Source organism: Heteronotia binoei, chromosome 7 (assembly GCF_032191835.1).
Source record: "Heteronotia binoei isolate CCM8104 ecotype False Entrance Well chromosome 7, APGP_CSIRO_Hbin_v1, whole genome shotgun sequence".
NCBI lineage: Eukaryota > Metazoa > Chordata > Lepidosauria > Squamata > Gekkonidae > Heteronotia > Heteronotia binoei.
The window spans coordinates 962,980-990,211 of record NC_083229.1 but is presented as its reverse complement, the minus strand read 5'-3'; the positions used below and the strand labels follow the sequence as shown (position 1 = coordinate 990,211).

At 56.0% G+C, this 27,232-nt stretch overlaps 1 protein-coding gene across 1 annotated transcript; it reads left to right on the top strand.

Moving 5' to 3' along the window:
* The first annotated feature begins 47 nt into the window (after positions 1-47).
* OPLAH (5-oxoprolinase, ATP-hydrolysing) lies at positions 48-27,232 on the top strand. Its single transcript, XM_060243115.1, has 26 exons — positions 48-228; positions 407-598; positions 1,696-1,804; positions 2,418-2,541; positions 6,841-7,036; positions 7,824-7,989; positions 8,129-8,267; positions 8,564-8,631; positions 8,714-8,967; positions 10,540-10,652; positions 11,599-11,769; positions 11,936-12,073; positions 12,152-12,290; positions 13,979-14,091; positions 14,195-14,346; positions 14,435-14,595; positions 15,324-15,425; positions 15,766-15,940; positions 20,634-20,818; positions 23,055-23,201; positions 23,388-23,522; positions 23,705-23,854; positions 24,582-24,739; positions 25,618-25,778; positions 26,872-26,969; positions 27,077-27,232. The coding sequence occupies exons 1-26, from the start codon at positions 61-63 to the stop codon at positions 27,230-27,232; spliced, it is 3,870 nt and encodes a 1,289-aa protein (XP_060099098.1). The 5' UTR covers positions 48-60.

Sequence of the window (27,232 nt, the reverse complement as noted above, 5' to 3'; positions counted from 1 at the left end):
CGGCGCCAGCGGCGTCCACAGCAGCCCCCCCCGCCGCTCCCCGTCCTCTCCCTCGGGGCGATGGCTGCCCGGCAGCGCTTCCAGTTCGCCATCGACCGCGGCGGCACCTTCACCGACGTCTTCGCCCGCTGCCCCGGGGGGCGCGTGCGCGTGCTGAAGCTGCTCTCCGAGGACCCCGCCAACTACCGCGACGCGCCCACCGAGGCCATCCGGCGCCTCCTGCAGCAGGTGCCCCGAGGGGGGAGGGAGTCCCACCCGGCCCGGCCAAGCGAGGAGGGCGCGGACGAGGCGCTGCCTGCTGCTGCTGCTGCCCCTCGACGGGCGCAAGGCCGCCGGCGCTGGTCCCAGGGGCTGGGGGGGGGGGCGGCTCTCGGGGGCGGCTTCTGACCGGCGGCCCCCCCCCCAGGAATGCGGCAGCCCCTTCCCGAAAGAGGAGCCGCTGGACACGTCGCGCATCGAGTGGATCCGCATGGGCACCACGGTGGCCACCAACGCCCTGCTGGAGAGGGCGGGCGAGCGGCTGGCCTTGCTCATCACCAAGGGCTTCCGCGACCTCCTCGCCATCGGCACCCAGGCCCGCCCCAAGATCTTCGACCTGGTCAGTGCCCCCTCCGTCGGGCTGCCTGCGAGGGGGGAGGGGCGGGCGCTGAGCTGCTCGCCGGGATTGGCTGCTGGGGGGGGGAGGGAGGGAGGGGGGGCTGCCGGGCCACGGAGCGTGCATTCCTCATGCAGCCCCCCCCCCCCGCAGCATCGTGAACTTGCTGAACTTCACCCTTGCCCCGCCCCCCAGCAGCCCTTCTCCCCTGCTGGCCCTCCATGGGCTGCCCTGAAGTGCCCCCCCCCCACCCCTGAGGGACAGCCCTTGCTGGGAAGGCCGTCTTGGAGGCCCAGAAGGGAAGAATTGAGTGTCCGACCGGTGCAGGCCAGAGGCCGGGGAACTCAGCAGCACTCAGCTGGGGAAGAGGTCTGCTCCTCTGGACCTCTTGGGGGGGGGGGGCGCACCTGAGAAATCCATCCATCCATCCGGCCATCCAACTTTTTAAAGAGCCTGCTTTTCTTAGGGTGGCCAGCAGGGGGAGCAGATCGCTTGGCCCAGACCCCCCCCCAGGTGGAAACGAGAGGGGAGCTGCTGCAAGCTCAGAGACTCAGGCTCTGCCTAGAGGGGGTGAGGATGCTCTCTCCGTTCTCCAGGTTAGCAGTGTGCCAAGGCTGCATGGTGCAGGTGTTTGCATGGCTTTTTGCAACACCTGCTTGCATCTGTCCATCAGTGCTGTCACTTGTGAGGAGTTTGGGGGCCCCAACCATCTATGAAACTCCTCCTCCCATTTCTGCCTGTCAAGGCTTCAGGCAGTGCCAAGTTGCTTGTGAGATCGACGAGCCCTGGGGGACCGCCTGGGAACTCGCTGAGTGAGTTTTCTCTTAACGCCGATTAGACAGCCTGGCCTTGGTTCCACCCAACCCTAGTAAAAAGGGAGGGGGCTCATTCCTGAACTGTGCAGACATGAGTACGAGTGGGGTTTTCCATTCACATAAACCATCTTACGAGTTCCCTCGCAAAAAACTGGACCGTGGGTGCCTGAAGCGTCCCTGGCTTGCCTGAGCAGTGCCCTGTTGGGAGCGTGTCTGCTTCCCCTGCCCCCCCGCCTGCAGGTATTGACTGGCCCCTGCTCGGATCTTCCCTTTGCCCCCTCCCAGGCAGTGTCTGTGCCCGAGGTGCTGTATGAAGCAGTGGTGGAAGTAGATGAACGCGTCATCCTGCATCAGGAAGGATGCCAGATTTTTGGCAAACAGCAGGTAGTCACAGGTAACCCAGCCTTTATTTGGTGTATTTTTAGCCTGCCTTTTAAGCAAAAGACACTTATAGTAATCTGCAGTAGGTTGAAATGCAATCGTTATCTGATCTCCATTTGAGCCTCAGAGGGTGGATCAGGAAATGCCCCCAAAGGGGCCAAGGACAAGCAGTGGGGACTCTGCTACAAACCCAGGGGAGCGCCCAGGTTGGCGGGAGAATCTGGAATCTAAAACAAACAAGCAAACTTCCTGAGGATGAACCTCCCCCCTCCTCCCCCCCCCCCCCAAAAAACACAGATATTTGAAATTAAGTCTGTAGCTTCAGGAGACGTAGGACTGCCAACAGGAGATGGCATTCTCAGGCAATCCTCACCTGGAGCGCAGGACAGTAATCTAGTCTGGAGGACGCCCGTGGCGTGTGAGAGGGGGCTGGCACCCAGGGCTCTAAGCTGGTTGGGGGTGGGCAGAGCTGCCGCTTCCTGTACTCTGGCCTGGTTTGAGAAGGACGAGTCCTCGGATCAGGGCCCGCAGGCTGTGGGCTGCCAGGAGGAGCTTGTGGGTCTGTGGGCACGAGGGGCATCCAGTCCCAGACGAGAACTCAGGTTTGGTTTCGCTTTTGTGCCCAGGTGTGACAGGCGACTCCTTGGTGGTGCAGCGCCCCGTGGACCTGGATGCCCTGCGGGAGCCGCTGAAGGAGCTGTTGGCAAAGGGGATCCGCAGCCTTGCCGTCGTGCTTCTCCACTCCTACGCGTGAGTGCCCGGCCTGGTGTACTGTGAGGGCAGCTCGCTCAGCTTGCTGGTTGAGGGGGTGGGGTTACTTGGGCCCCTGGCAGTGCAACTCCTCTGCAGCCTCTGACTCTGTGCGGGGGCTCTTGAAAAGCCTCACCCCCCCCCCCCCAGGAAATAGCACCATGGCTTCAGACTCCAGCCTGGCAGAAGGGAATGCAGAGAGGCAGTGCTATCGCTGGTCTGCAGGCAACGGAGGGAGCAAGTGAGGGGTGTTTTCTTCCACTGGGGAGGGGGCTGCTTCTTCCAAGGAGGAAGTCTGTTCCACTGAGGAACCACTCTAAAGGTCAGGAAGTTCTTCCTGATTTTGAGCCGGAAACTTTTGATTTAATTTCAATCCGCTGGTTCTGGTCCTACCTTCCGGGGCCACAGAAAACAATTCCACACCCTCCTCTATAGGACAGCCCTTCAAGTCCTTGAAGATGTGATCCTATCACCTCTCAGCCGCCTCCTCTCCAGGCTTAAACATCCCCAGCTCCTTCACAGGACTCGGTCTCCAGACCCCTCACCATCTTCGTCACCCTCCTCTGGACCCGTTCCAGCTTGTCTAGATCCTTCTTAAAATGTGGTGCCCAAAACTGAACACAAGACTCCAGAGGAGGCCTTACTCGCATCGAGTCCCCCAGCCAGCTGCCCGGGGGAGAGGGCAGCTTCTGTGCTGAAGCCTCAGGTGGCCTTGGGGCTGCTTCTCACCCCAGCAAAGCCTTCCTGGCACAGCGCAGGAGGATCAACAAATCCTCGTTATGCAAGAAGGCCTTTTCAGAGCAAGGGTTGGGATTAGTGGCCGACAAAGGAGCAAATCCAGCAGGCTGAAGGCCCCGGGGAAGATTCCACTCCGGCAGCTGGATCCCCAGGCCTGCCAGCTCCCACAGTGGGCCTGGTGTTGACCTTGCGGGGTTTGGAAATGGACATGCCTGGAATTCCACAGGAGGAGATTCTGTCTTGAAAAGTCCAGAGAGGCCCGTTGTTTTTTTTGCAGCAGGAATGAAGAGGAGTCTTGCGGTGCTTTCAGGGCTGGCCAGTGGTTGCCGGAGGGGGGAAGAGAGGCTGGATGGTGTTTCATGGGCTGGATCCGGGTTTCCTGCAAGGCTACACAGCAGCTGCAGGGAGCGGCGGGACCCAGTGGAGGCAGCATTCCTGCGGCTGCCCACCTCCAGCGTTGTCGGGGCTTTATTTTTTAACAGCTGTCCCCCCCCCTTCCTCTGTGGCTGATAAGAACTTGGCCCCCACCTCTCTACAACTTGCACGTCCAGTTTGGCTGGACGTTTGGCCACTTGGTCAGACGCATGGGGTGTGTTCAAGCTAGGCCAGGTGCGAGGGCATTCAGGTGGGTGGGAGAAAAAAGATGTGAGCTGCACAGCCACCAAGAGCCGAGCAGGGCCTTGTGAAGGGGCCACCCTGCCAAAGGTGCCTGCCGCTCTGCTTTCTCTACTGAGGCTCCTACTGGGGGGGGGGCGAGCATTTGGAGGCTCCGGTTCTGTGATCATTTTGCACAATTGCAAGATTTACGCAATAGTCCCGCTGGACACTGCATCGGCCAGGCCCCCCCTTTGTGCAGTTCTGGAGGCCCCACTTCAAGAAGGAGGTGGACAGAACGGAGCGGGTGCTGGGGCCTGGAGACCAAGAAGCCCTGCAAGGAGGAAAGGCTGAGGGACCTGGGAAGGTTCAGTCTGGAGGGCTGATGGGGGACAAGATTGAAGCCTTTGAAGGGCCGTCCCTTAGAGGAGGGCAGGGAGCAGTTCCTGTTAGCAGCAGAGGGGAGGACTCACAATAATGGGTCAGAATGAAGGGCAGGAAGGAAGGTACCAGCTGGATCTTAGGAAAAACTTCTTTACAGTCCAAGTAGTCCAATCGGCTCCATGTGGAGGTGGCCTGCTCCGCCTCTCTGGCAGTCTTGAAGCAGCAGCTGGACAAACACTGGTTAGGGGTGCTCTGGGCTGCTCCTGCGTTGGGCAGGGGGCTCCCTCCAACTCTGTGATTCTGTGAATTAACCTTTGTTGGTCTTAAAGGTGCCACTGGACTCCCAGCTTGGGTCCAGATTCTGTTGACGTATTCTGTTTGTAATGCAGCTTCATTGGCTTGTTCATGGTGTGTGCTGTAGCAGTGGTGCCCCCCCCCCCCCAGTGCAGAGAGTGCCCCATGCGGGGCTTCCGTCACCCAAGAGAGCCCCGTGGCACCTGCGTGTTTGTGCTCCCAGGAGAGCTCATTCTCTCGGTGGCCCCATCTGTGAATACGGAAATCCTAAACCAAGGAGCCAGGGACAGACAAGACCGGTTTTTCTACAGACCCGTGGAAAGATTTCAGAATCTTTTCAAAAACACATTGGACATTTTTTGTAAAAAAAGTATGATTTAAATTAATAACACACCTTTGAACGTATAGGGTTGTTTCTCCCCCCCCCCATCTCAGTGTTGACCCTCATGCCTGTGGGGGAGGGGCAGGCATCCCTTTCTGCCTTCCCCTGAAAGGGGCCCAGCCGCTGAGGCCGTGAGAGGGCCCAGGTGGGTGGAGGGGGGCCAGCTTGCCGTGGAGAAAGGGCGGTGAAACCAGCACCCCCCCCCCTGTGGCCAGCCAGGGTTACTTATTTCCCCAGTGGCTGCTGGGGGTGTGGGGCCATCCTCTCTTCCCTACGGCCAGCTCTTTTTCCTCCTGGCTGGGGTGAGAGCACAGAGAAGGGAGGGGTGTCCTTGGAGATGCTAAGCCCCTCCCTCCCACCCCTGGCATGAGGCCCACAGCTCTCCTCTTTTCCCCATCCCTGTGGCTTCAGCGGCAGCAGCTGCTTCACACTCCGGACTGCCTGCCAGCTGCGTGTCCTACCGGGTGGTGGCCCTGCCTGCTTTCTTGGCACCTGGAGCCCATGCCACACGGGGTGGGGTGGGGGGGAGAGCAGTGCTGAGAAGGGGCACCTGGAGCCGCGGAGTCTTGCTGCCCTCTCCTGTTGACTGCTTTAGGGAACAGAAACGCCTCCTTTCCAGAGAGCTGCCTTTTTGCATTGTCTTTTAGAACTCTGCAGGGCACCTGAAGTCTGTTTAAGAAAGCTGGGCAAGCAAATGAAGAAATTAAATACACAAATGCATGTCTGGCAGCCCCCTCTCCCCCACGTGCATTGCACACTATTCTGAGTGGCCCAAGACTCCCTCTCCCCCTCCCCCCCGCCCAGCGACGAAGTCCTGGTCCTGTCGGGCTCAGGGAGAGCGCTGGGAATGGACTGCATGTCTGGGCGAGTTCTCCCCCTCCTGCCAAAGACCACCCCCTCCCTGGCTCCCTTTGGGGCCCCTCCCTTGGCCTGCAGGCCCCCACTTCTCTCTCCTGCAGCGACATGTTCTTCCCCACCCACAGGAGCACTTCCAGCTCGAAACAGAATTTGTGCCAGAAAAGTGTTGAGTGACTCACTCTGGGCGCCTCATGAACCTCCGTCCCAGGAGAGGGGGCTCTGGGGAGGGGGCAGGACCTAGAGCAGGGGTGTCGAACTCATTTGTTATGAGGGCCGGATCTGACATAAATGAAACCTTGTAGGGCCAGGCCAAGTGTGTACCTATTTGACATTAGGTAGCAAAGGTATAAACTTTATAAAGGACACAAACACAAAGATTTTTTAAAATAAAAACTTAAAACATGCTTAAAACATTAGCACTTGTTGGTCTTAAAGGTGCTTTCTTTGTATCTCTCCCATGGGACCCAGGGAACTGGGCAAAGGAAGCTCTGGCTCTTTCCTTCCTTCCCCAGGGGGCCAGGAGGGGGAGGAGCCTCAGCCAGTAGAAGAAAGAGACTTGGCTCAGTAGCTCTGTGCAATTGAGAGAGCCTGGTTAAAGCTCTTCCTTCCTCCTCCTCCCCAAGGGAGGAGCCTCAGCCAATGGAGAAAACAGAGGTTTTGCTCTGTAGCTCCTGTGCGATTGAGCAAGCCTTGTAAAAAAAGCTGTTACACAGAAGGAAGCAAGAGAGAGGGAGAAGGAAGCAGACGGCAGCCAGTTACTCGGGGGCCTGATAGGAGCCCTCTGGGGGCCTGATTCGGCCTCCGGGCCAGGTGTTTGACACCCCTGGCCTAGAGGTTTGGATTGTGCCCCTCTCCTGCTCCCCCCTCTGGGGGGGGGGCTGTTTGCTGCTCTGAGCAGGCAGGGGGTGGGGGAGGGGGGTCGATCTTTTTCTTGAGGGCAGAGCCAATCCTGATTGGGCGATGCTTTGCATTGGGGGCCAGGAGAGAGAGGGCTTGCCTTCAGGGGTGGGGCAGAGTGGCCTGGCTGAGCCCCGTGGTCTCCCTGGCAGGTGGCCGAAGCACGAGGAGCAGGTGGGAGCCCTGGCCCGGGAGCTGGGCTTCCGGCAGGTGTCGCTCTCCTCCGAGGTGATGCCGATGGTGCGGGCCGTGCCCCGGGGCTACACCGCCTGTGCAGACGCCTACCTCACCCCTTGCATCAGCCGCTACCTGGAGGGATTTCGGGCTGGCTTCGCTTCCCAGCTCCAGGTGAGAAGCGGGGGGATCTCCTGTGCAGAGGATCAGGGTGGACTTTCCTGGAAATACAACTTCGTTCTGTTTGGTTCTCTGGCTGTGGAGAGAGGCTCTCTTTACGCGCCCAACTTTGCAGGATTGTTGTGCAGTCAAAGTACTCAGTAGGTGAAAAGTGGGTTGGGAACGGTCACTGGTGACCAGAAAGGATCTGATGACATTCGTAGACTCCCCCTCCTCTCCCTTCCCTCGTCCTCCTCTCCCTGTTCTGTTTCTGTGAGGAGGGGGGCAACTGCCGTGTTTCCGCACTCGGCCTTTTCCCCTGTGGGACGCCTGCAGCTGCAGTAGAGAGTGACCAAGTCCAGGGCACCGTGAAGTGTGTGTGTGGGGGTGAGGGGGATGTATTTGTGAAGTTCCTGCCTTGTGCAGGGGGTTGGACTAGATGACCCCGAGAGTCCCTTCCAACTCTGTGATTCTAAGAATTAAAAAGAGCCTGCCTGTTTTGCATCGTCATCAGTGGCCCAGTGATTGAGAGTAGTTTCCTAGAACCCACCGTCCCTCGCAGTGAGAGGCCTGGAAGAGATCTGTGTCCTGCCCTTTGGGCAAGGAGCTCAGGGGTCGTCTCTGCCCCTTTCTTTGTGAGGTGGGTCAGCCTGGGCCCATCTCTGACAGGGTCTCCTCAAGTGGGTGGCAGCCCACGACTCCAGCCAGGCACCTTGCAGGAGGGTACTGCGAGGGGAAGGCATGTGTCAGCCCCTCCGCCTTGGCGCTGGCCTAGCCCTGTCGCTGTGCCCCCCCCCCCCAGAGTGTGCCTGTCCTGTTCATGCGCTCTGACGGCGGCCTCACCCCCATGGATGCCTTCAGCGGCTCTCGCGCCATCCTCTCAGGCCCGGCCGGGGGAGTCGTGGGCTATGCAGTCACTACCTACCGCCAGGAGGGAGGGCAGCCCGTCATCGGCTTCGACATGGGCGGTGAGTGAGGGCTGCGCAGGGTGGGTGGGAAGAGCCGGCCTGGAAGAGGGGAAAAGAGAGCTGAACGGGGCACGGGTGGGGCCTTCTTTCCTGCTCCCGAGGGGGACGAGGGATCGCGGCTGACCTGATCTCTCCGCAGGCACCTCCACGGACGTTAGCCGCTATGCGGGGGAGTACGAGCACGTCTTTGAGGCCACCACCGCTGGCATCAGCATCCAGGCCCCCCAGCTGGACATCAACACGGTGGCTGCGGGAGGCGGCTCCCGGCTCTTCTTCCGGTGGGCCTGACTTCCCTGCCTCTCCCCTCCCCCGTGCGGTGGCACTGCCTTTTCTGTCACACGGGCCGGACCCCTGGCTCTTCTCCCTCCCCCGAGTCTTTTGCCGTGCCCTGATGAGGCCAGCCCAGCCCACTTCCCAGGGTCCATTCTGGGCACTGCATAAATGAGAATGGTCTAGCAATAAGCACCCCCCCCCCAGCACCTTGGGGCCCTCTGCAGAGGCCCCCCCCCGCTCCGTCCTTCTGCGTGGCATTGCCTCTCCCTGTGAGTCAGCTGTCTGTCTTTCCGTGCTGCAGGTCTGGGCTCTTTTTGGTTGGCCCTGAGTCGGCAGGGGCCCACCCTGGCCCCGCGTGCTACCGGAAAGGTGAGGCAGCTTGGCCACCTGTGGGGCAGGGGGGAGGGGCTGGCGAGGGGGGCAGCGAGTGCCTCAATCCCCCTCTACGCAGGGGGGCCCCTGACGGTGACAGATGCCAACCTGTGCCTGGGGCGTCTCCTGCCTGAGTACTTCCCCTGCATCTTTGGGCCGCACGAGGACCAGCCGCTCTCCCGGGACGCCACCCTGCATGCCTTCCAGGAGCTCACCGCCAGCATCAATGCCTCCCTGGGGCCCCGGGCAGCCCTCAGCGTGGAGGAGGTCGCCATGGGCTTCATCCGGGTGGCCAACGAAGCCATGTGCCGGCCCATCCGGGCCCTGACCCAGGTAGGCTTCCCGAGGAGGAGGAGGAAGGTGTTGTGTGGGGGGAGGGCTGCTGTCCTCTCCACCCCCAACCGATAGAGGGCAGGCCTGGGCCGTGGGAGGCCCCCCATGTGCAGTCCCTGGCAGCAGGAGGTCAGGCTTCTGAAGGAGCTGGTTGTGGGAAGGGTCTTCTCTGCCAGCCACCCTGGCGCAGCGCTGCCAGTCCGAGTGGGCAAGGTGGAGCCAAAGTACACCCAGGCAGAGCCCCCCACCCTTCCATGAACTGGGTGCCCTTTGGGTGGTTCTTGGTGTCTACAGTAGGACCGAATGTGGCTGCCGCTGGGGGTGTGGGGGGAAGGAAAGCGAGGGGCTCTCCTTCATCCAGGCAAGGGTAGGGAAGCCTCAACAGCCCCTTCTGGTGACATGGAGGGGGGGAGAGGATTGCATTCCCCTTTGAAACAGAAGAGGTGGAGGGAGGGGGAGGGGGCTGGCCATGAAAGGAGATCTCCAGCTTCTCAGAAGCTTCAGGGTTCCTTTGGTTTCTGGTTTCTGCAGCATGCAATTCCCGCTTAAAACACAAGGCAGCAGTAGAACCTTTGCTGTTATATGAATCGCTGCTGTTTCCTCCAGAGCCGGAACGAGGGCACCCATTCACCCCCCTCCCCCCAGTGCAGAGTCCCCCCCCCCCCCCCCATGTCCGGAGGGTGTGATTGCTCAGGAAGGCCCTGCCACAGTGTAATGTGGATTGTGGCCTAGATGGGATTACAGTATTTAAAGGTATACTCAACAGTATCGTACCAAACATTCTCAGTCTCAAAATATGTGAATAGTTAAATTGTTTACAACAGTTTCCATTCACAAAATCCATCAGGGTTCGACATACCAAAATTCACAATTCCTCAAAGTTCATTCATCAGAATTCCCAGTTTATCCGTATTTATCACTTAAGGACTTTTGGGGACCACATCTTGTTCTGGTCACGTTCATCAGTCACCCCATTGGGATGCTGCAGACAATTAATGAAAGGAGATACAGTGCAGAGTTCTGTGCATCGAGTCCACAGGAGAATAATCACTGTTTTCTAAGCACCATCACGATGAATATTGGTGAACTGTGAATTTTGAGGAATTGTGAATTTTTGATGTATTTTGTGAATGGAAATTCTGAATTCTGACTTCAGTTTAGTACATGAATTTTGACTTTGAAATTGTAAATCATTGATTTAACTATTTGTATATTTTGACACTCCGATTGGTTGGCGCTATTACAGTTTTCTTCGTATCGCTGTTTGTTCTATCTGGGAAGCAGGCGGAGTTGGCATTTCCCTTGACTTCTAGGCCTTGTTTGTTTCTTAATTAAAATGTTTCCGTCCGACTTCTCCTGCTGGTTCAAGGCTGATTACTATAACAGTTCCCTTTTCCCAGTTAAAGCCACAACAGCAGATCCCAGCCTTCTCCCTCCCACCTGAGAAGATGCTGGTGGTTCCGGGTTTAGGCCCCCTGAGTGGGCGTCTGACCCAAGGCAGGCTGGTTGTGGGTGGAGGAACTGCCCCCTCTGGCTCCGCCTCTGATGGTTTCCCTGCCCCTCTCTCGGCAGGCCCGGGGTCACGATACGTCGCGGCATGTCCTCGCTTGTTTTGGTGGCGCTGGTGGGCAGCATGCCTGTGCCATCGCTCGGACCTTGGGCATGAGCAAAGTCTTCATCCACAAGTATGTGGGCGGGGGGGGGGCTGAAGCTGAGGGCGGGAGGTGAAAGGGCCTGCTCCCCCCCAAGCTCAGAATTTGTTCCTGGCCGAGGGTAACGTTGCTGACACGCGGGGCTTTTTTTGTAGCAGGAACTCCTTTGCCTATTAGCCCCCCCCCCCCCCCCGATGTAGCCAGTCCTCCTGGAGCTTACGGCAGGCCCTGCACTAAGAGCCCTGGAAGCTCCAGGAGGATTGGCTACATCTTGGGGGGTGTGGCCTAATAGGCAAAGGAGCTCCTCCTGCAAAAAAAAGCCCTGCCTACATGTCCCCTTGCTTGAGAATTGTTTTGAGATGCCCACTTGAGTGCATTCATTGCTGAGCGTTCCTCTGGGAATGTGCAGAGTGCTTTCCAGCCTCAGCTCCTGCACTCCCAGCATGGCTAACCCCAACTCGACTCAAGGGTCCCAAATGCTGAGCTGTCATGCCATGGGTCATCCTTGTGGGGCGATGAGCTGTCTGTATTCTGGATCTCTTGGGGGACAGAGGTGGGCGCATCCAGCCCAGGGGAGCAGACCCTCCGCCCTCCAAGCCAGAGTCAGGTGTCCAGGGAGGGGGGGCTGTGGGTGGGTTGGCTGTGGGGCCCCCCTCCCAGGGCGGGACTCTGCTTCCTCCCAAGGGGCCCCAGAGGAGGGGACTGGGGCAGAGATTTGGGAGGCGGACATCTGAAGCTGCCTTCTACTGAATCAGACCCTCCTTGGTCCATCAAAGTCAGTATTGTCTTCTCAGACTGGCAGCGGCTCTTTTTTTCCAGGGTCTGAAGTGGAGGTTTTTCACACCTACCTGCCTGCACCCTTTTTAGTTGGAGATTCCAGGGATTGACCCTGGGACCTTCTGTTTACCAAGCAGATGCTCTGCCACTGAGCCACAGTGAGGCACAGCAGAGCCCAGATCACCCCTTCCTCTCTGTGCAGGTACAGCGGGATCCTGTCAGCCTACGGACTGGCTCTAGCCGACGTGGTGCACGAAGCCCAGGAGCCTTGTGCTCTTCCCTACGCACCCCAAGCCTTCCCCCGGCTGGACAGCCGCATTGCAGCCCTGGAACAGGAGTGCATCCAGGCTCTAGAGGCCCAGGGCTTCTCCAGGTAGCGGGGCAGGCTGGAGCCGTCGCAGCCCATGGGGTGTGCGGAGGCCTTGGTGGAGTCTGTCTGTTCATCTGGCCCCTCGGGAGCCCTTGCTCCAGCACCCTGGGCGATTGGGGAAGGGTCTGGCTGGAAGCCCCCTCCACCCCTCCCCTGCCTGTCCCTGCAGAGCCCAGATCAGCACCGAGGCCTTCCTCCACCTGCGTTACGAGCGGACGGATTGTGCCCTGATGTGCTCGGCTAAGGGCCACCCGGCCACTGCTGCCTCCTGCCAGACTGGCGACTTTGGAGCTTCCTTCGCTGCCCGGTGAGCGCCCCCTTCCCGCCTGGGGCTGGGAGGGGAAGGGCCCGGCAATAACTTCTCCCTTGACACTGCTCCTGTCAGATACCTGCAGGAGTTTGGCTTCACCATCCCTGCCCGGGCTGTCCTGGTGGACGACATCCGCGTGAGGGGCACAGCCACCACTGGCCTGGGGCAGGAGGAGCCCGTTGCTGCCAGCAAAGCCGCTGCCCGCGTGGAGAAGGTGAGGGGCTCTTTTTCCTCTCTCTCTCCCCTGCTGGGCCCTGTGGGAAGGTGCCCCAGTCTGGCTCTCTCACCCTCCAGGGCTTCTGCAGCAGAGGGTGGGTTGCTTGTGGCTCTTGGCCTCTCACTCTGGCTGCTGCAGTCGCTGCTAAAGCAGGGTTCCAACAGGGCTTCCCCAAGGCAGTTTCCTTGGCCTCCCCCCCCCCCAGCACAACCATACCCCTCCCCCCCCACTCTGGGGCTTTTTCAAATTTTAAAAAAGTAAATTTAATTTCATTATATCAGTATGACATCGTAAATAGTATGCATGATGTGTTTTCTCAGTTTTATGCTTCGGTTATTAAAAAAGTAATTCTCTAGCCTCCTCTATCGTAAGGGATGCCTTTCCTGTTATATCTCCACAACAAAGCAGGTTAGAGGCTTCCATTGAAGAAGTGGGAATACACGTTCTGAAGTTACATTGCTGTAGCAGTTTTCAGTTGCTGAGTTTTAAGAAGCCCAGCCCAGCCCAGTCCGCTAAGGGAAGGGGGAGCCAAAGGCTGCTGCGTGGGCAGGGAAATCCGGGCACTGCCTCCCCTGGCATCCAGCAGGGCTCTGGGCACAGCAAAGCATAGGCAACTGCCTGTCCACACGGCTGGGGAGCTGGACGAGGGGCCTGTGCTGGGCCGGCCGTGGGGGTGCCCTCTGGCAGAACTCCCTTCCCACGGCCATGTGGACGTGGTGTTATGACTGTGGAGCTGGAGGAAGAGGGCCAGTCGTCCGCCAGGTCCCACATTCCTCTGGGGGGCAGAGAGGCCAGGGTCTTCCCTGGGGTTGCCTCCTGGCGCTAAGATGCCTCTGAGTGTGGAGGTCCCCTCTAGTCCCCATGGGCCTCTCTCCCCTCCTAATTTAAGCCCTCTGAAAACCACTGAAGCTCCTTGGGACCACGGCTGCCTCCTCTAGACTGCTGCACGGGGCTGCCCTTGTCTCATATCCGGAAACTGCAGTTGGCGCAAAATGCGGCGGCCAGGCTGTTCTTATACAGGAGCACATGCAGCCAGGGCTGCGGGAGCTGCACTGGCTGCCAATAGTATATGCCAGTTCACTATACCGGTGCTGGTTATTACTTTCAAAGCCTTATGTGGCCGAGGACCTGCCTCCCCACGTGTTCCTCAGAGGGTACTGAGATCCAGGACGCCGAATTTATTGTCAATCCCTGGGCTGAGGGAGGCGAGACTGAAGTCTACTAGAGAGAGAGCCTTCTCAGTTGCGGCCCCCTACTGGTGGAGCCAACTTCCAGAAAAAGGAAGGGCCTTGCGGGACCTTGCTCATTTCTGCAAGGCCTGTAAAACAGCACTATTTCGACTTGCCTTCAGCTGAATTATAGTATAAGAGGACGCCCAACATCGCTGAACATACTGAAATTAATGATACAAACACCAGAATTGTTTTAAATTGTTTTAAGCTATTTAATTGTTATTATTGACTTGGTTTAATTGTTAAACTCTAATGCTTATCTATTATTTTATTGTTTTAGTCTGATATTTGTGAGCCACCCTGAGCCTGCTTGGGCGGGGAGGGTGGGATATAAATCCAATAAATAATAGTAATAATAACCATAATCATAATAATAGCAGCAGCAAACGCGGCAGACGGAGTACTCGCTTTGTGTGTCTTGAGGCTTTGCCTTTGCCTGCCTCCACTTTGCAGGTGACTTGCTGTTATTTTGAGGGAGGCTACCAGGACACCCACCTCTACCTGCTGGAGGACCTCACCTGGGGCCACCGCATCCCGGGCCCCAGCATCCTGATCGACCAGAACAGGTGAGGGGGCGGGGGGGACTCTTCTCTTGGCTGCTTTTCTGCGGAGGGGCTTGGGGGGCACAGAGAGGGGTGGGACTGAGACAATGGCTTCCTGCCCCCCCAGCACCATCCTGGTGGAGCCGGGCTGCACGGCGGCTGTGACCCGCCTGGGGGACATCTGCATCACAGTGGGCTCTGGGGCGGCCTGTCCTGTCGGTCCCCAGCGGGATCCCATCCAGCTCTCCATCTTCTCCCACCGCTTCATGAGCATCGCAGGTGAGTCTGGCGCCCCCTCCCCCCTCCCTCCCCTGGCGTGCCTGGCCAGGTCTGGGGGGGTCACCCGGTGCTCCTCTCTCCCCAACAGAGCAGATGGGGCGGATCCTGCAGCGCACGGCCATCTCCACCAACATCAAGGAGAGGCTGGACTTCTCCTGCGCCCTCTTTGGGCCGGACGGGGGGCTGGTGTCCAATGCCCCCCACATCCCGGTCCACCTGGGGGCCATGCAGGAGACTGTGCAGTTCCAGGTGAGGAGGCTGGCGTGTCGCGCTCCCCCAGGGGGAGAGGGACCCAGGCGTCCTGGCCCCTCCCTCGGCTCCTGCGCCTCAGCCAGGGGTCCCCACACCTTTCTTGGCACCCCCCAAAGTGGGTGGAGTTAGGAGGTGCTCTTGCCCAGCACGGCTTCTGATTGGCCGGTCTGTGCAGTTGCCCCCATAGCGTTTGCTCTGTCCTCTCTCGCCCTTCTTTCCTAGTGTGTGTTTTAATCGCCTCTTGTCTGCCCCGCACTTACACTGCTTCTGTGTGCGCTGCTCCATTTCCTGTGGCAGCCATTGTGCTGTTGGCTCTGCCTGCCCTGGCCGCCATTTTGCGGTTGCATCGCCCATCCAGTGTCAGAATTCCAAAGGGGCCCACAGGCTCAAAAACAGTTTTCAGTGTGGTGGGGGGGGGGCGCTAGTGAAATCGGCCCCAGTTCATGTTCCTCAGGGATGTCTCTCCTTGTTCTCCAGCTCTGTCTGTGACCTTCAGGATGGAGTAGTGAGGGAGACCGGGGAGGGGGGTGGGGCTGTGTGACTTGGCTTGAGCGATGGAAGAATGTGCTCCAGGGACACTGTCCTGCTGTGAAGCCCTGACTTTGGCTCTTGGGAGTCTGGATTGTGTGTGGCCTTTGGAGTGGGGGGCAGGGGCCTACCGGGCCAGGGTCTTTCTGGGCTTCCCCTGGTGTCCCAGACCTCCTCCTCCCTTGGTGCCCCTCCAGATCTGGAACCTGGGCTCTGACCTCCGTGAGGGGGACGTGATCCTGAGCAACCATCCATGTGCTGGTGGGAGTCACTTGCCCGATCTGACGGTCATCACTCCGGTGAGTTGGCCTCAGGTCATGGGAGAGGCCGGGTCCAGAAGCTGTTGGCCGCTGGAGCCCTTCTCTGTGCAGCAGCCCAGAGGCCCCAGATACAGGTGACGGGGGGGGGGGGGGAATGGGGCTGGCCTGGCACTGATGTTGTGCTCTGGGGCCTGACAGCCCACATCTCCACGTCTCCTGCCGTCCCTATGGGAACAGAACCCTCTGTCAGCTCTCAATCAAGTTGAACGCTGTGCCTTCCAAGGCCGGGGGGTGTCTCTGAAGGGACTCGGCTGGCTGCTCTGCTGGCTCTGCGGGGGCCCTTGGGGGCCCTCTGTCCAGCCTTCCTATCCCACTGCAGGTGTTCTGGCCGGGAGAGCCGAAGCCGGTGTTCTTCGTGGCCAGCCGGGGGCACCATGCAGACATTGGGGGCATCACACCGGGCTCGATGCCCCCGCACTCCCACTCCTTGCAGGAAGAGGGCGCCGTCTTCGTTTCCTTCAAGCTAGTCGAGGATGGAGTCTTCCAAGAGGAGGGTGGGTTCTCACACAGCCAGAGGTGGGGGGAGAAGGAGAAGGGCTGGGGGAGAGGTGGCTGTAGCTGGGGCCTCCAGAACCCCTTGGGGGAGGTGACCCACATGCAGAAATGCAGACTGCTCCTCCCCTCACCTTTAGACTGGACTACTGTAATTTACTGCATGTAGGACTACCCTTGAATACACCTCGAAAGGGCAGGGGGTGCAGAACGCGGCTGCCAGGATGTCAGCTCAGAGGACTCCAGTTCTGAGGCAGCTGTGCTGGCTACACCAAGTAGCCTCTGGATCCAGTTCAAGTTAAGAACATAAGAGAAGCCCTGTTGGATCAAGCCAGTGGTCCCTCCAGTCCAACACTGTGTCACAGAAGAACATAAAGAGAAGCCCTGTTGGATCAGGCCAATGGCCCCTCCAGTCCAACACTCTGTGTCACATAAGAACATAAGAGAAGCCCTGTTGGATCAGGCCAGTGACCCCTCCAGTCCAACACTCTGTGTCACACAGTGGCCAATAATTTATACACACACACACATATATACACACTGTGGCTAATAGCAAATCTTCATTTAGTCTCCATCTTCTACACTTTTGCACTCCTTTTGCTGTAATGGATTGTGGTCTGCACCTATTTTTGGAAGAATCTCTATTTTATTAGTAATAAGTCCCAGGTCCTTCGTAGACCATATCGTATCAATTCTCGAGAAAGTGTCATGCCTTGCTGAGAAAAAAGTATAATCTCGTACTTCAGGATTGAACTCTCTCCAAATATCTTCCAAACTTTCTTTCTTTACTAATTCAAAAAAAGACTTTGGCAACTTGCCATCTTTATTCTTTTAATTTCCAGATCTGTCCAAAGAGTTCTTAATAGTTCCATTAAAGTCTCCCATTAACATTACATGCTCATAAGTCATTTGGTCAAGTTGCTGCAAAATGTCTTTGAAAAAAGCATCTTTCGCCCCATTGGGGGCATATGGTCCCAGCAACAATGTCTTTTTCTCATTAATAAACACCTCCACTGCAATATATCTACCTTCATTGTCTTTAAAAACCAATTTCGGTTCCAGTTCTTTTTTAATATAAAAAACCACTCCCTTTTTTTATCTTTTGCTAGCAAGAAAAATTCTTCTCCCAAAGCTTTGTTCCATAAAAATTTGTAATCCAATTGCTTAATGTGTACTTCTTGTAGACAAATTATATTACATTTCTGCTTTTTAATCCAATGAAAAATTGCCTTTCTTTTTTGAGGTGAGTTAAGTCCATTTACATTCCAAGAGATTAATTTGTGATCCATAATGGTTTTTACAATTATTCTGTACCCTCGAAATCTTTATTGTCCACCAAAAATTCATTCATGCCTTGGGTGTCCACTATTGTTTTTCTCAGTCTATTATGCTCAAAGCTGAGACCTTCAGGAAAAATCCATCTATATCTTATGCCCTTCTCTCTTAGCTTGTCAGTCAGTTTCTTGAATTGCTTTCTGTCACTGATGACCTTTCTCGGCAATTCCTTCATGATTCTCACTCTGCTTTCCTCCACAACCATTGGGCTACTAAACTGCTTGGTTAAGATCCTTCCCACCACATCCCTTGTAGTAAATTTCACTACCACGTCCCTGGGTAGCTTGCGCTGTCTGGCAAATTCTGAGTTGACCCTATATATATAGTCACACATACGTTCCTCCTCAACTGGGTCTTCCAGAAATTCTTCCAAAATTGCAGCCATATACTTCTTCAAATCCTCTTGGTCAGCCTCTGGCACTCCCCTTAGACGAATCATATTCTTCATCAACTTACAGTCTTGCAATATTGCTTTATCCTGCAATTACTTGATAGTAGCATCTTGGCCTTTTATTTTAACTTCAATCTCTTCAGGTTTTTTTGCTGTTGCTTGAGACTCTTTTTTAAGTTCCTCAATCTTTTTCTTAAATTCTTTCTGTACTTCTTCAGCACTAGAGTTGATTTCTTTGGTTATTTCTTTAGTTAATTTATTTTCACTTCCCGTTATTAATTCCTTCATTGTGTCACGTCGGCTGAATTCAATAACGAGACTTTGGTTGAAACAAAGTTACTAGTTTATTGGAGACAGAACGATAGACCATGATAGAGATTGAAGGACTGGGGTACATAGACATTAACCAAGCATTTAAGGTATAGATCAAAAGGATTCTTGAGGGAGGGGCATTCTATGCAGTGTATATTCACATCAGGATGTTACTACTTCGTTCCCAAGCTGAGGCCTTAGCGCCTTCACACTCCCACAGACACCCTGCCTGAGAAGGCTCTACTATCTTGTTCCCATATCACCATTTCAAAGCAGGCTACACAACAAAGGGACGGTGAGGGGGTGAGGAAAGTTAGCTAGCAGCATTCGGTGTTCAGTGTGGTTTTACCCAGAACCCCTTACTTCTGAACCAATGTTAAGATGCAGCTTGACCAAAATACAGCAGACTTGACACATTGCCTTTAATAATCTTGTTTCCATAGCGTCCCAATTGTTCTTGGACTTGTTTAGACATTTTCCCTTCTCCCACTGAGGCTGCTTTTAAACGTGTAACTCTAGATCCCAGCTTCTGATCAGACATTACTGTCTGCCCATTGCTTATAATGGGATCTTAGCTGGTCACACCAATCCACAATCCAATGGTTGCATTCAATAGATTGGAGCCTGCCCTTTCCAGCAAGGCCAAAATCGCCGTCCTAGGAGCCTCCTAGCTCCAGATATTAATTTTTAAAGTTCTTAAATTCCCCAAAATGGCGGCCGCGATGTTTTTAAAAAATTTTCCTTTTCCCCTTAGGGCTTAGTCTTTATTTCCAAATATATAGTCCAAACTGTTTCGCCATTTGAGGATGATTTGTGTTGGTCTTAAACGTTTTTATAGTCCAAGTCCAGTTTTATCAAAGATTATCATACCCGCCTGAACAGAGAAGCTATTGAGATTTACAAACACCAGCACAATTTTAACAGAAAGGAAGAAGGCATTTCCATCCACCAATCTTGGTACCCAGCTCTGCAAAACACCCTACAGACTATAAATTGCAGAAATTCACAGAACAACCAGCACATTCCACAGAACAATCAGCACAGTCAACAATCACCTTCCTTATCTTCACACCCCTTCCAACCCTCCCAGCAATTAACACAGAATGGTCACATTCAACAGCCAGTTTCCTGATCACTACCCTTCCAGGAAGCCCCACCAAACAATGGGCACATCCACAAACCAATTGCCCTTTCACCACACCCCCTCCAGCCTAGAAATAGCAGCTCTCCAGCAGCCCTGGCCCCACTCAATGCACAGAGCCAAGAAGGTCAGAGCGTCTGCTCCGGCTGCAACGCCACTGAGGATGTTCTCCGCAGCTGAGAATGAAACGTCTGGAAGAAAAACTTTCTCCAGTAGAACACAGCACTTGAGCCCGAAAGATTCTACAAACCCTAACAAATCCAGTTTATTTTTAATAAAACGTTGGCCTTTCTATAATGGCCTCCGAAGATTCTCTATGGTTCCTGGTTCTGGAATATACCCGGATGTTTGGAGGTTCCTCTTCTTTCACCACTTGTTTCCTGACTCTGGCAATGAAGTCCTGTTCTCTATGATTGTAAATCTCATGATACTTGAAGGAGTTGTCACTTCCTGCTTCGTCATGAGAGTCTGCAGCTTTGTTATGGCTGGGTTTTTTTTTTCAAAGCCACAAAAATTCCAAACAGCAAGTATTTTTCTGCACTTTACTGCTTTCTCTTAGCTCCAAAAATTCCACCTTTACCCCCTTCCACTTCTCCTTAATTTCTTACTTTGACAAATAGTTCTGGATCTTAGCATTTTTCTTTAAACAGTCTTAATTTGCTCCCGGAGTGATAGAGAAGAATCTTTTACCTTAGCTCCGTCTAATCTTGCTCATACCGTCCAGTTTTCCTTCAGAAGTTGTTATAGTCTATAGAAGGCTGGAACCTTGATGAGTTTCAGTCAATTCAATGACTCCAGAGATTCTTTGTAGACGATGGGATGCAATCTCTCATCGGGGGTTCTTCAAAGCCGAAAAAAAAACCCTTCTGGGGTCTCTCGTCAGCCAAAGTCTCTCCCCTCGAGATAACAAGCATGTCCTAGACAAGGTCCTTTACTGGAAACAGGTAGACAGCAGGCATTAATATGCCTTTTATGCCCAAAACAAAGAACTCGTACTGCCCCTCTGTGAGAGACAGGTCAGCTCACCATGTTCTAACCCCAGAAACGGGATATAAATCTAATGTTGTCGTAGTCGTCTTCTTCCCGTTACACCCCTCCCCCCACGCACTCCTTTCGGTCATCCTCTTGGAGGTGCCTGGCCCCTTGATTGCTGGGTTAGCTGTCCCCAGGGGAAAAGCCTTCTCAGTTGTGGCCCCTGCCCTGTGGAACGCCCTCTCAGATGACAGCCAGAAGTGTTCAGTTCCCACAGGGCAAATGGTTTCGGTTGACCTTTGGGGGGTAATCACACATTTGGGCTGTTACAATAGTGGTATGGTAATAGTTATGGATTCTAATATTTCAGTGTTAATATTTGATATTTATTATTTCTTTTTACTTTATTGGTTTTAATGTTGCCACAAGACCCTTCAGGTGAATGGCAGCCAGAAAACCTAACCACTAAATAAAGACTATGGCAGGTGCTTGGTTGCTCTTGGACTGGTGGATTCTGGGTTCTGTAGTCCGCTGTCTCTTGCAGAGGTCACCAAGGCCCTGATGGCTCCGGGGCAGATTCCTGGCAGTAGCGGCACGCGCAGTCTCCATGACAACCTGTCTGACCTGCGTGCTCAGGTGGCAGCCAATCAGAAGGGGATCCAGTTGGTGAATGAGCTGATTGGCCACTACGGGCTGGAGGTGGTGCAGGCGTACATGGCTCACATCCAGGTGAGGAAGGCCCCAGAATTCCCTTGCAAAGGAAGTGGACTTTCTTTCTCCTTCGGCCTGCTGTCCACAGCTTCCCCTCCAGTTTGGTGTAAAGGGGAAGTGTGCGGAATCTTATCTGGGAGAACTGGGTTGGATTCCCAACTCCTCCACCTGCAGCTGCTGGAATGAACATATATGAACACATGAAGCTGCCTTATACTGAATCAGACCCTCGGTCCATTAAAGTCAGTATTGTCTTCTCAGACTGGCAGCGGCTCTCCAGGGTCTCCAGCTGAGGTTTTTCACGCCTATTTGCCTGGACCCTTTTTTGGAGATGCCAGGGACTGAACCTGGGACCTTCTACTTCCCAAGCAGATGCTCTACCACTGAGCCACCGTCCCACCCTAGCCTTGGGTCAGCCAGAGCTCCCTTATATGTGAGAACTGGTTTGGATTCCCCACTCCTCCACTTGCACCTGCTGGAATGGCCTTGGGTCAGCCAGAGCTCCCTTATCTGGGAGAACCGGTTTGGATTCCCTACTCCTCCACTTGCACCTGCTGGAATGGCCTTGGGTCAGCCAGAGCTCTCTTATCTGGGAGAACCGGGTTGGATTCCCCACTCCTCCACTTGCACCTGCTGGAATGGCCTTGGGTCAGCCAGAGCTCTCTTATCTGGGAGAACCGGGTTGGATCCCCCACTCCTCCACTTGCACCTGCTGGAATGGCCTTGGGTCAGCCAGAGCTCTCTTATCTGGGGGAACCAGGTTGGATTCCCCACTCCTCCACTTGCACCTGCTGGAATGGCCTTGAGTCAGCCAGAGCTCTCTTATCTGGGAGAACCGGGTTTGATTCCCCACTTTTCCACTTGTAGCTGCTGGAACGGCCTTGGGTCAGCCAGAGCTCTCTTATCTGGAAGAGCCGGGTTTGATTCCCCGCTACTCCACTTGCAGTTGCTGGAATGGCCTTGGGTCAGCCATAGCTCTAGCAGAGGTTGACCTTGAAAGGGCAGCTTCTGTGAGATCCCTCTCCAGCCCCACCCAAATCACAGGGTGTCTGTTGTGGGGGGGGGAAGGTAAAGGAGTTTGTGAGCTGCTCTGAGACTCTTTGGAGTGGAGGGCGGGATATAAATCCAGTATCTTCATCTACCTCACAGGGTGTCTGTTGTGGGGGAAGAAGGGAAAGGAGATTGTGAACTGCTCTGAGACTCTTCGGAGTGGAGGGCGGGATATAAACCCAATATCTTCATCTACCTCACAGGGTGTCTGTTGTGGGGGGGAGAAGGGAAAGGAGATTGTGAACTGCTCTGAGACTCTTCGGAGTGGAGGGCGGGATATAAACCCAATATCTTCATCTACCTCACAGGGTGTCTGTTGTGGGGGAGGAAGGGAAAGGAGATTGTGAGCCGCTCTGAGACTCTTCGGAGTGGAGGGCGGGATATAAATCCAATATCTTCATCTACCTCACAGGGTGTCTGTTGTGGGAGAGGAAGGTAAAGGAAATTGTGAGCTGCTCTGAGACTCTTCGGAGTGGAGGGCGGGATATAAATCCAATATCTTCATCTACCTCACAGGGTGTCTGTTGTGGGGGAGGAAGGGAAAGGAGATTGTGAGCCTCTCTGAGACTCTTTGGAGTGGAGGGTGGGATATAAATCCAATATCTTCATCTACCTCACAGGGTGTCTGTTGTGGGGGAGGAAGGTAAAGGAGATTGTGAGCCGCTCTGAGACTCTTCGGAGTGGAGGGCGGGATATAAATCCAATATCTTCATCTACCTCACAGGGTGTCTGTTGTGGAGGAGGGAAGGTAAAGGAGATTGTGAGCCGCTCTGAGACTCTTCGGAGTAGAGGGCAGGATATAAATCCAATATCTTCATCTACCTCACAGGGTGTCTGTTGTGGGGGAGGAAGGTAAAGGAGATTGGGAGCCGCTCTGAGACTCTTCGGAGTGGAGGGCGGGATATAAATCCACTATCTTCATCTTCTTCTCCAGAGGCTGGGTGGGAAGTCGCACACACCTTGAAATGTCCCTGGCCCTCCCTGGGGACCAGCATAGGTTTTTCTTGACACCCTTTTGCTGCCAAGTAATGCCGTCCTGGGAGCGAATCATCCGAATGGGCCCATTTGGACTGGGAGAAGGTGACATCTTTGCCTCTTGGGATGAGCAACACGCCCAGCTCAGACTGACGGCGCTACCTTGCAGGGAACAGCTTCCTGGCAATGTCTCACCTCCATCCTTTCTCCCCCCCCCCCCCCCCCGCAGGCCAATGCAGAAGAGGCCGTTCAGGAAATGCTGCGGGACTTTGCCCGGTGCCGGGGAGAGCCAGAGCGGCCCCTGCTGGTGGAGGCAGAGGACTTCATGGACGACGGCTCCCCCATCCGGCTCAAAGTGGCTGTTGACCCCCAGGAGGTGCGCAGTGGGGCCTCGGCTGTTCTAGGCCTAGAGGGCAAAGAGAGAGAGGGAGGAAACCTGTACCTGACCCTTGACCCCCGGCTCAAAATGCATGGTGTTTCTTGCTTCCCGTCTGGACCTGGGGAGGCCGAGGGGCTGTAGGTCTCAGTCTTTTCTGTGCCTCTCCCCCCACTCCCTTCCCAGGGCAAGGCTGTGTTTGACTTCAGCAGCTCTGGCCACGAGGTCCACGGGAACTGCAACGCCCCCCGCGCCATCACCCTCTCGGCCCTCATCTACTGTCTGCGCTGCCTGGTGGGCCGAGACATCCCGCTCAACCAGGTGAGCAGAGCCCGGAGAGGGGGGGGGCTCTGCTTACTGCAGCTGTTGCAGGGCAGCTGCGGGGAGGGCCGGTGCTGTGATCCTGGAGCCACTTAGATGGGGGTTCAGGGCAGGGGGCCTCTGGTGGGGGGGCTGCTTGGAGACTGATTGCACCTGGCCTCCTGTCCCACCCTCCCTGGCAGGGCTGCCTGGCTCCGGTGAGGGTCGTCATCCCCAAGGGCTCCATCCTGGACCCATCCCTGGATGCTGCTGTCGTGGGGGGGAACGTGCTGACTTCCCAGCGGGTGGTCGATGTGATCTTCCGGGCCTTTGGGGCGTGTGCCGCATCTCAGGTGAGGGTGGCCCAGTGTGGCCCCAGGGGTTGGGGGGGGGAAGGTTTGGGACCAGAAGAGAAACTGGCGCAGGCTAGTTCTGCCTGGCTCCGTGTTGGGCAGAGGGATGTCTGCACTTGCCCAAGACCAGGGCAAACAAAGGCGATTGCTTTGAAAGACTTCCTGAAATCTGCCGGATCGCTGCTCTTTCATGGACCACTGAGGAGGGGGAGGGGCAGGTGTCCTGGAGGAGAGGGGAAGGGAGGAGGGGGTGCTCGGCTCAGCGGGCCTGGCTGAGAGGCGCTGGTGCAAAGAGAGCGGCACTTGGTGGCTCGTAGACGCCAGCCATGCCCTTCTGCACAGGCACAGGCCAGGTTTCCTGGCCCTGCAGGCCTTCTCCTCGTGGCCCCCTGCGGGCTGCTGCTCTGGGCCACAGACCTGCTTCTTCCTGCTCTCCTTGCAGGGGGGGCACCCCCTTGTGGAGGTCTGTGCTCCAGATCCCCCTCCTTGTGCAGGACTGACTTCAGATGCCCCGGGGGGCGGTGGGGGGATAAGGGATATTTTTACCCTGCAGCCTGAGACCGTTAATTTTTCTCCCATGCTGCTTTGAGTGCTTAAGTGCCTTGTGCCTCCAGGGCAGAGACCCCAGTCAGTTGAACGTTGTAATGTTGGGGGTGGAACCAATTTCCCATCATTCATTTGGAGGTGGAGCCAATTTTCCCATCTTCCCCCCACCCATTCCTTGCAGGGCTGCATGAACAACATCACCTTTGGCAATGAGCGTGTGAGCTACTATGAGACGGTGGCCGGAGGGTCTGGGGCAGGGCCCGGCTGGCACGGCAGGAGTGGTGTCCATACCCACATGACCAACACACGCATCACGGACCCCGAGATCCTGGAGAAGCGGTGCGTGCCTCTCAGTATGGCCACTCTGACAGGGAACCAGGCTGGGGGGGAGGCCAGTCTTCCCTCTCAGCATAGTGTGAGCTGGCTCACAGTTTTTTAGCCTTCAGCTCACACAGTTAAGAGAAGCCATGTTGGATCAGGCCAACGGCCCATCCAGTCCAACACTCTGTGTCACATAAGAACATAAGAGAAGCCATGTTGGATCAGGCCAAGGGCCCATCCAGTCCAACACTCTGTGTCACATAAGAAGATAAGAGAAGCCATGTTGGATCAGGCCAACAGCCCATCCAGTCCAACACTCTGTGTCACATAAGAAGATAAGAGAAGCCATGTTGGATCAGGCCAACAGCCCATCCAGTCCAACACTCTGTGTCACAGAAGAACATAAGAGAAGCCCTGTTGGATCAGGCCAATAGCCCACCCAGTCCAGCACTCTGTGTCACATAAGAACATAAAGAAAAGCCCTGTTGGATCAGGCCAGTGGTCCATCCAGTCCAACACTCTGTGTCACACAGTGGCAAAAAATTTTATATATACACACACACTGATGGACCTGTGCTCCATATTTTTATCTAAACCCCTCTTGAAGATGGCTATACTAGTTTTGTCTCCACTCAGGAGAAATGGCCCCAGAGCAAACTACTTTATGCAGTGGCTGGCTCACAGCTTGAGTGCCAGTAGCTCACGAAGCAGAATTTTTGCTCACAAGGCTCCATAGCTTAGAGGGTGCATTGGTCATCCCCCCTCCCCCCCGTTTCCAAGATAGCGTGGCCAAGTTCCCCTTCTCCTCGGCGGGCAGAGTTGGTGCTGGAAGGATGAGGGGTGTGTCAGACCCCCAGGGCCGTGGTAACACCCTCCCCCTCTCTGCCTCCTCCAAGGTATCCGGTGATCTTGAAGTGCTTTGAGCTGGCCCGAGGCACAGGGGGGAACGGGCAGTTCCGAGGGGGGGACGGGGTGCTGCGGGAGCTGCAGTTTCGGGCGCAGATGGTCCTGTCGGTGCTGAGTGAGCGGCGTGCTTTCCGGCCTTATGGCCTGCAAGGTGAGGTCCCAGCTTTTCTTTGGGCCTGGTGCGGAGGGCAGCGCAACCGAGGGTCCTGGGGGCAGGGGGGCTTTATGGCACTGGGGGTGCGCCTGCCTGCCCCTTGCTCCTGCTGGGGGTTAGGCTGGTGGGGGGGGGAGGAAAGAGGGGCTGACAGAGGCCTCCGGGGGGGGGGTAGAGGTGGGCGGGAGTGGCAGGGAGCCCCTCGGGGTCTGGGGGGTGGTCCTCTGGCCTCAGCCCTTGGGGGCTTTGGAAGGCCGGGGGGGGGGCAGCAGAGGATCCAGGCAGGCAGCGGAGGGGGTGGGAGGGGCAGCATCATCCTGGGCTCTGAGACTGGGGCGGGGCCTGTTGTCCTGTCCTTGTGCCAAGGAGGCTGGGGGTCAAGGATGTTGTTCCTCCTTTCTCTGCTTTACCCTCGGAAGAGCCCTGTGAGGTGGGAAGGCTGAGAAACAGAACTGGCCTGAGGTCACCCTGTGGCAAAACAGGGATTTGAACCTGGATCTCCCAGCCTGGCATTCTGACCCCCGCCTGGCTGCCTCCGCCCCCTGCTGCCCCCTCTGAAGAAGAACTGCGGATTTATGCCCTGCCCTTCGGTCTGAATCAGAGACTCAGAGCGGCTTACAATCTCCTAGATCTTCTCCCCCCACAACAGGCACCCTGTGAGGTGGGTGGGGCTGAGAGAGCTCTCCCAGCAGCTGCCTTTCAAGGACAACTCCTATGAAAGCTATGGCTGACCCCAGGCCATTCCAGCAGGTGCAAGTGGAGGAGTGGGGAATCAAACCCGGTTCTCCCAGATAAGAGAGCTCTGGCTGACCCCAGGCCATTCCAGCAGGTGCAAGTGGAGGAGTGGGGAATCAAACCCGGTTCTCCCAGATAAGAGAGCTCTGGCTGACCCCAGGCCATTCCAGCAGGTGCAAGTGGAGGAGTGGGGAATCCAACCCGGTTCTCCCGGATAAGAAAGCTCTGGCTGACCCAAGGCCATCCCAGCAGCTGCAAGTGGAGGAGTGGGGAATCAAACCCGGTTCTCCAGATAAGAGTCCACACCCTTAACCATGACACCAAACTGGCCCTCCTGCTCTTCCCTCTGTGGCAGGTGGAGAAGCGGGGTCCCCCGGGCTGAACCTGCTGATCCAACGGGATGGCCGGACCCTCAATCTGGGTGGCAAGACCTCTGTGGCTGTGTTTCCGGGGGTAAGGCTGCAGACGGCTGCTTCTTCCCCACCCCAGGGTCAAAAGAGCCCCTTCCCTCATTAGCTGAGCCAGCTGTCTCCACCCGTTGCCCTGTCCTTTCCCTTCAGGATGTCTTTCGCCTGCAGACCCCTGGAGGAGGGGGCTTCGGACCACCCACTGAGGCTGCAGCACCCAAGGAGGGGCTGGGGGTGCCCCCCAGAGGCAGGCCCTTTGCAGAGAGGGGCAGCGTCTACGACTATCGCCTGGCCCAGGAGACAGCATGA

What these genes read in the sequence shown, in the direction of transcription:
- OPLAH (XM_060243115.1), top strand. Translation starts at nt 61, where the DNA reads ATGGCTGCCCGGCAGCGCTTCCAGTTCGCCATCGACCGCGGCGGCACC. An exon ending in GCCCCAAGATCTTCGACCTG is followed by an intron (nt 599 to 1,695) that starts GTCAGTGCCCCC and finishes GCCCCCTCCCAG; the next exon opens with GCAGTGTCTGTGCCCGAGGT. An exon ending in CGTACATGGCTCACATCCAG is followed by an intron (nt 20,819 to 23,054) that starts GTGAGGAAGGCC and finishes CCCCCCCCGCAG; the next exon opens with GCCAATGCAGAAGAGGCCGT.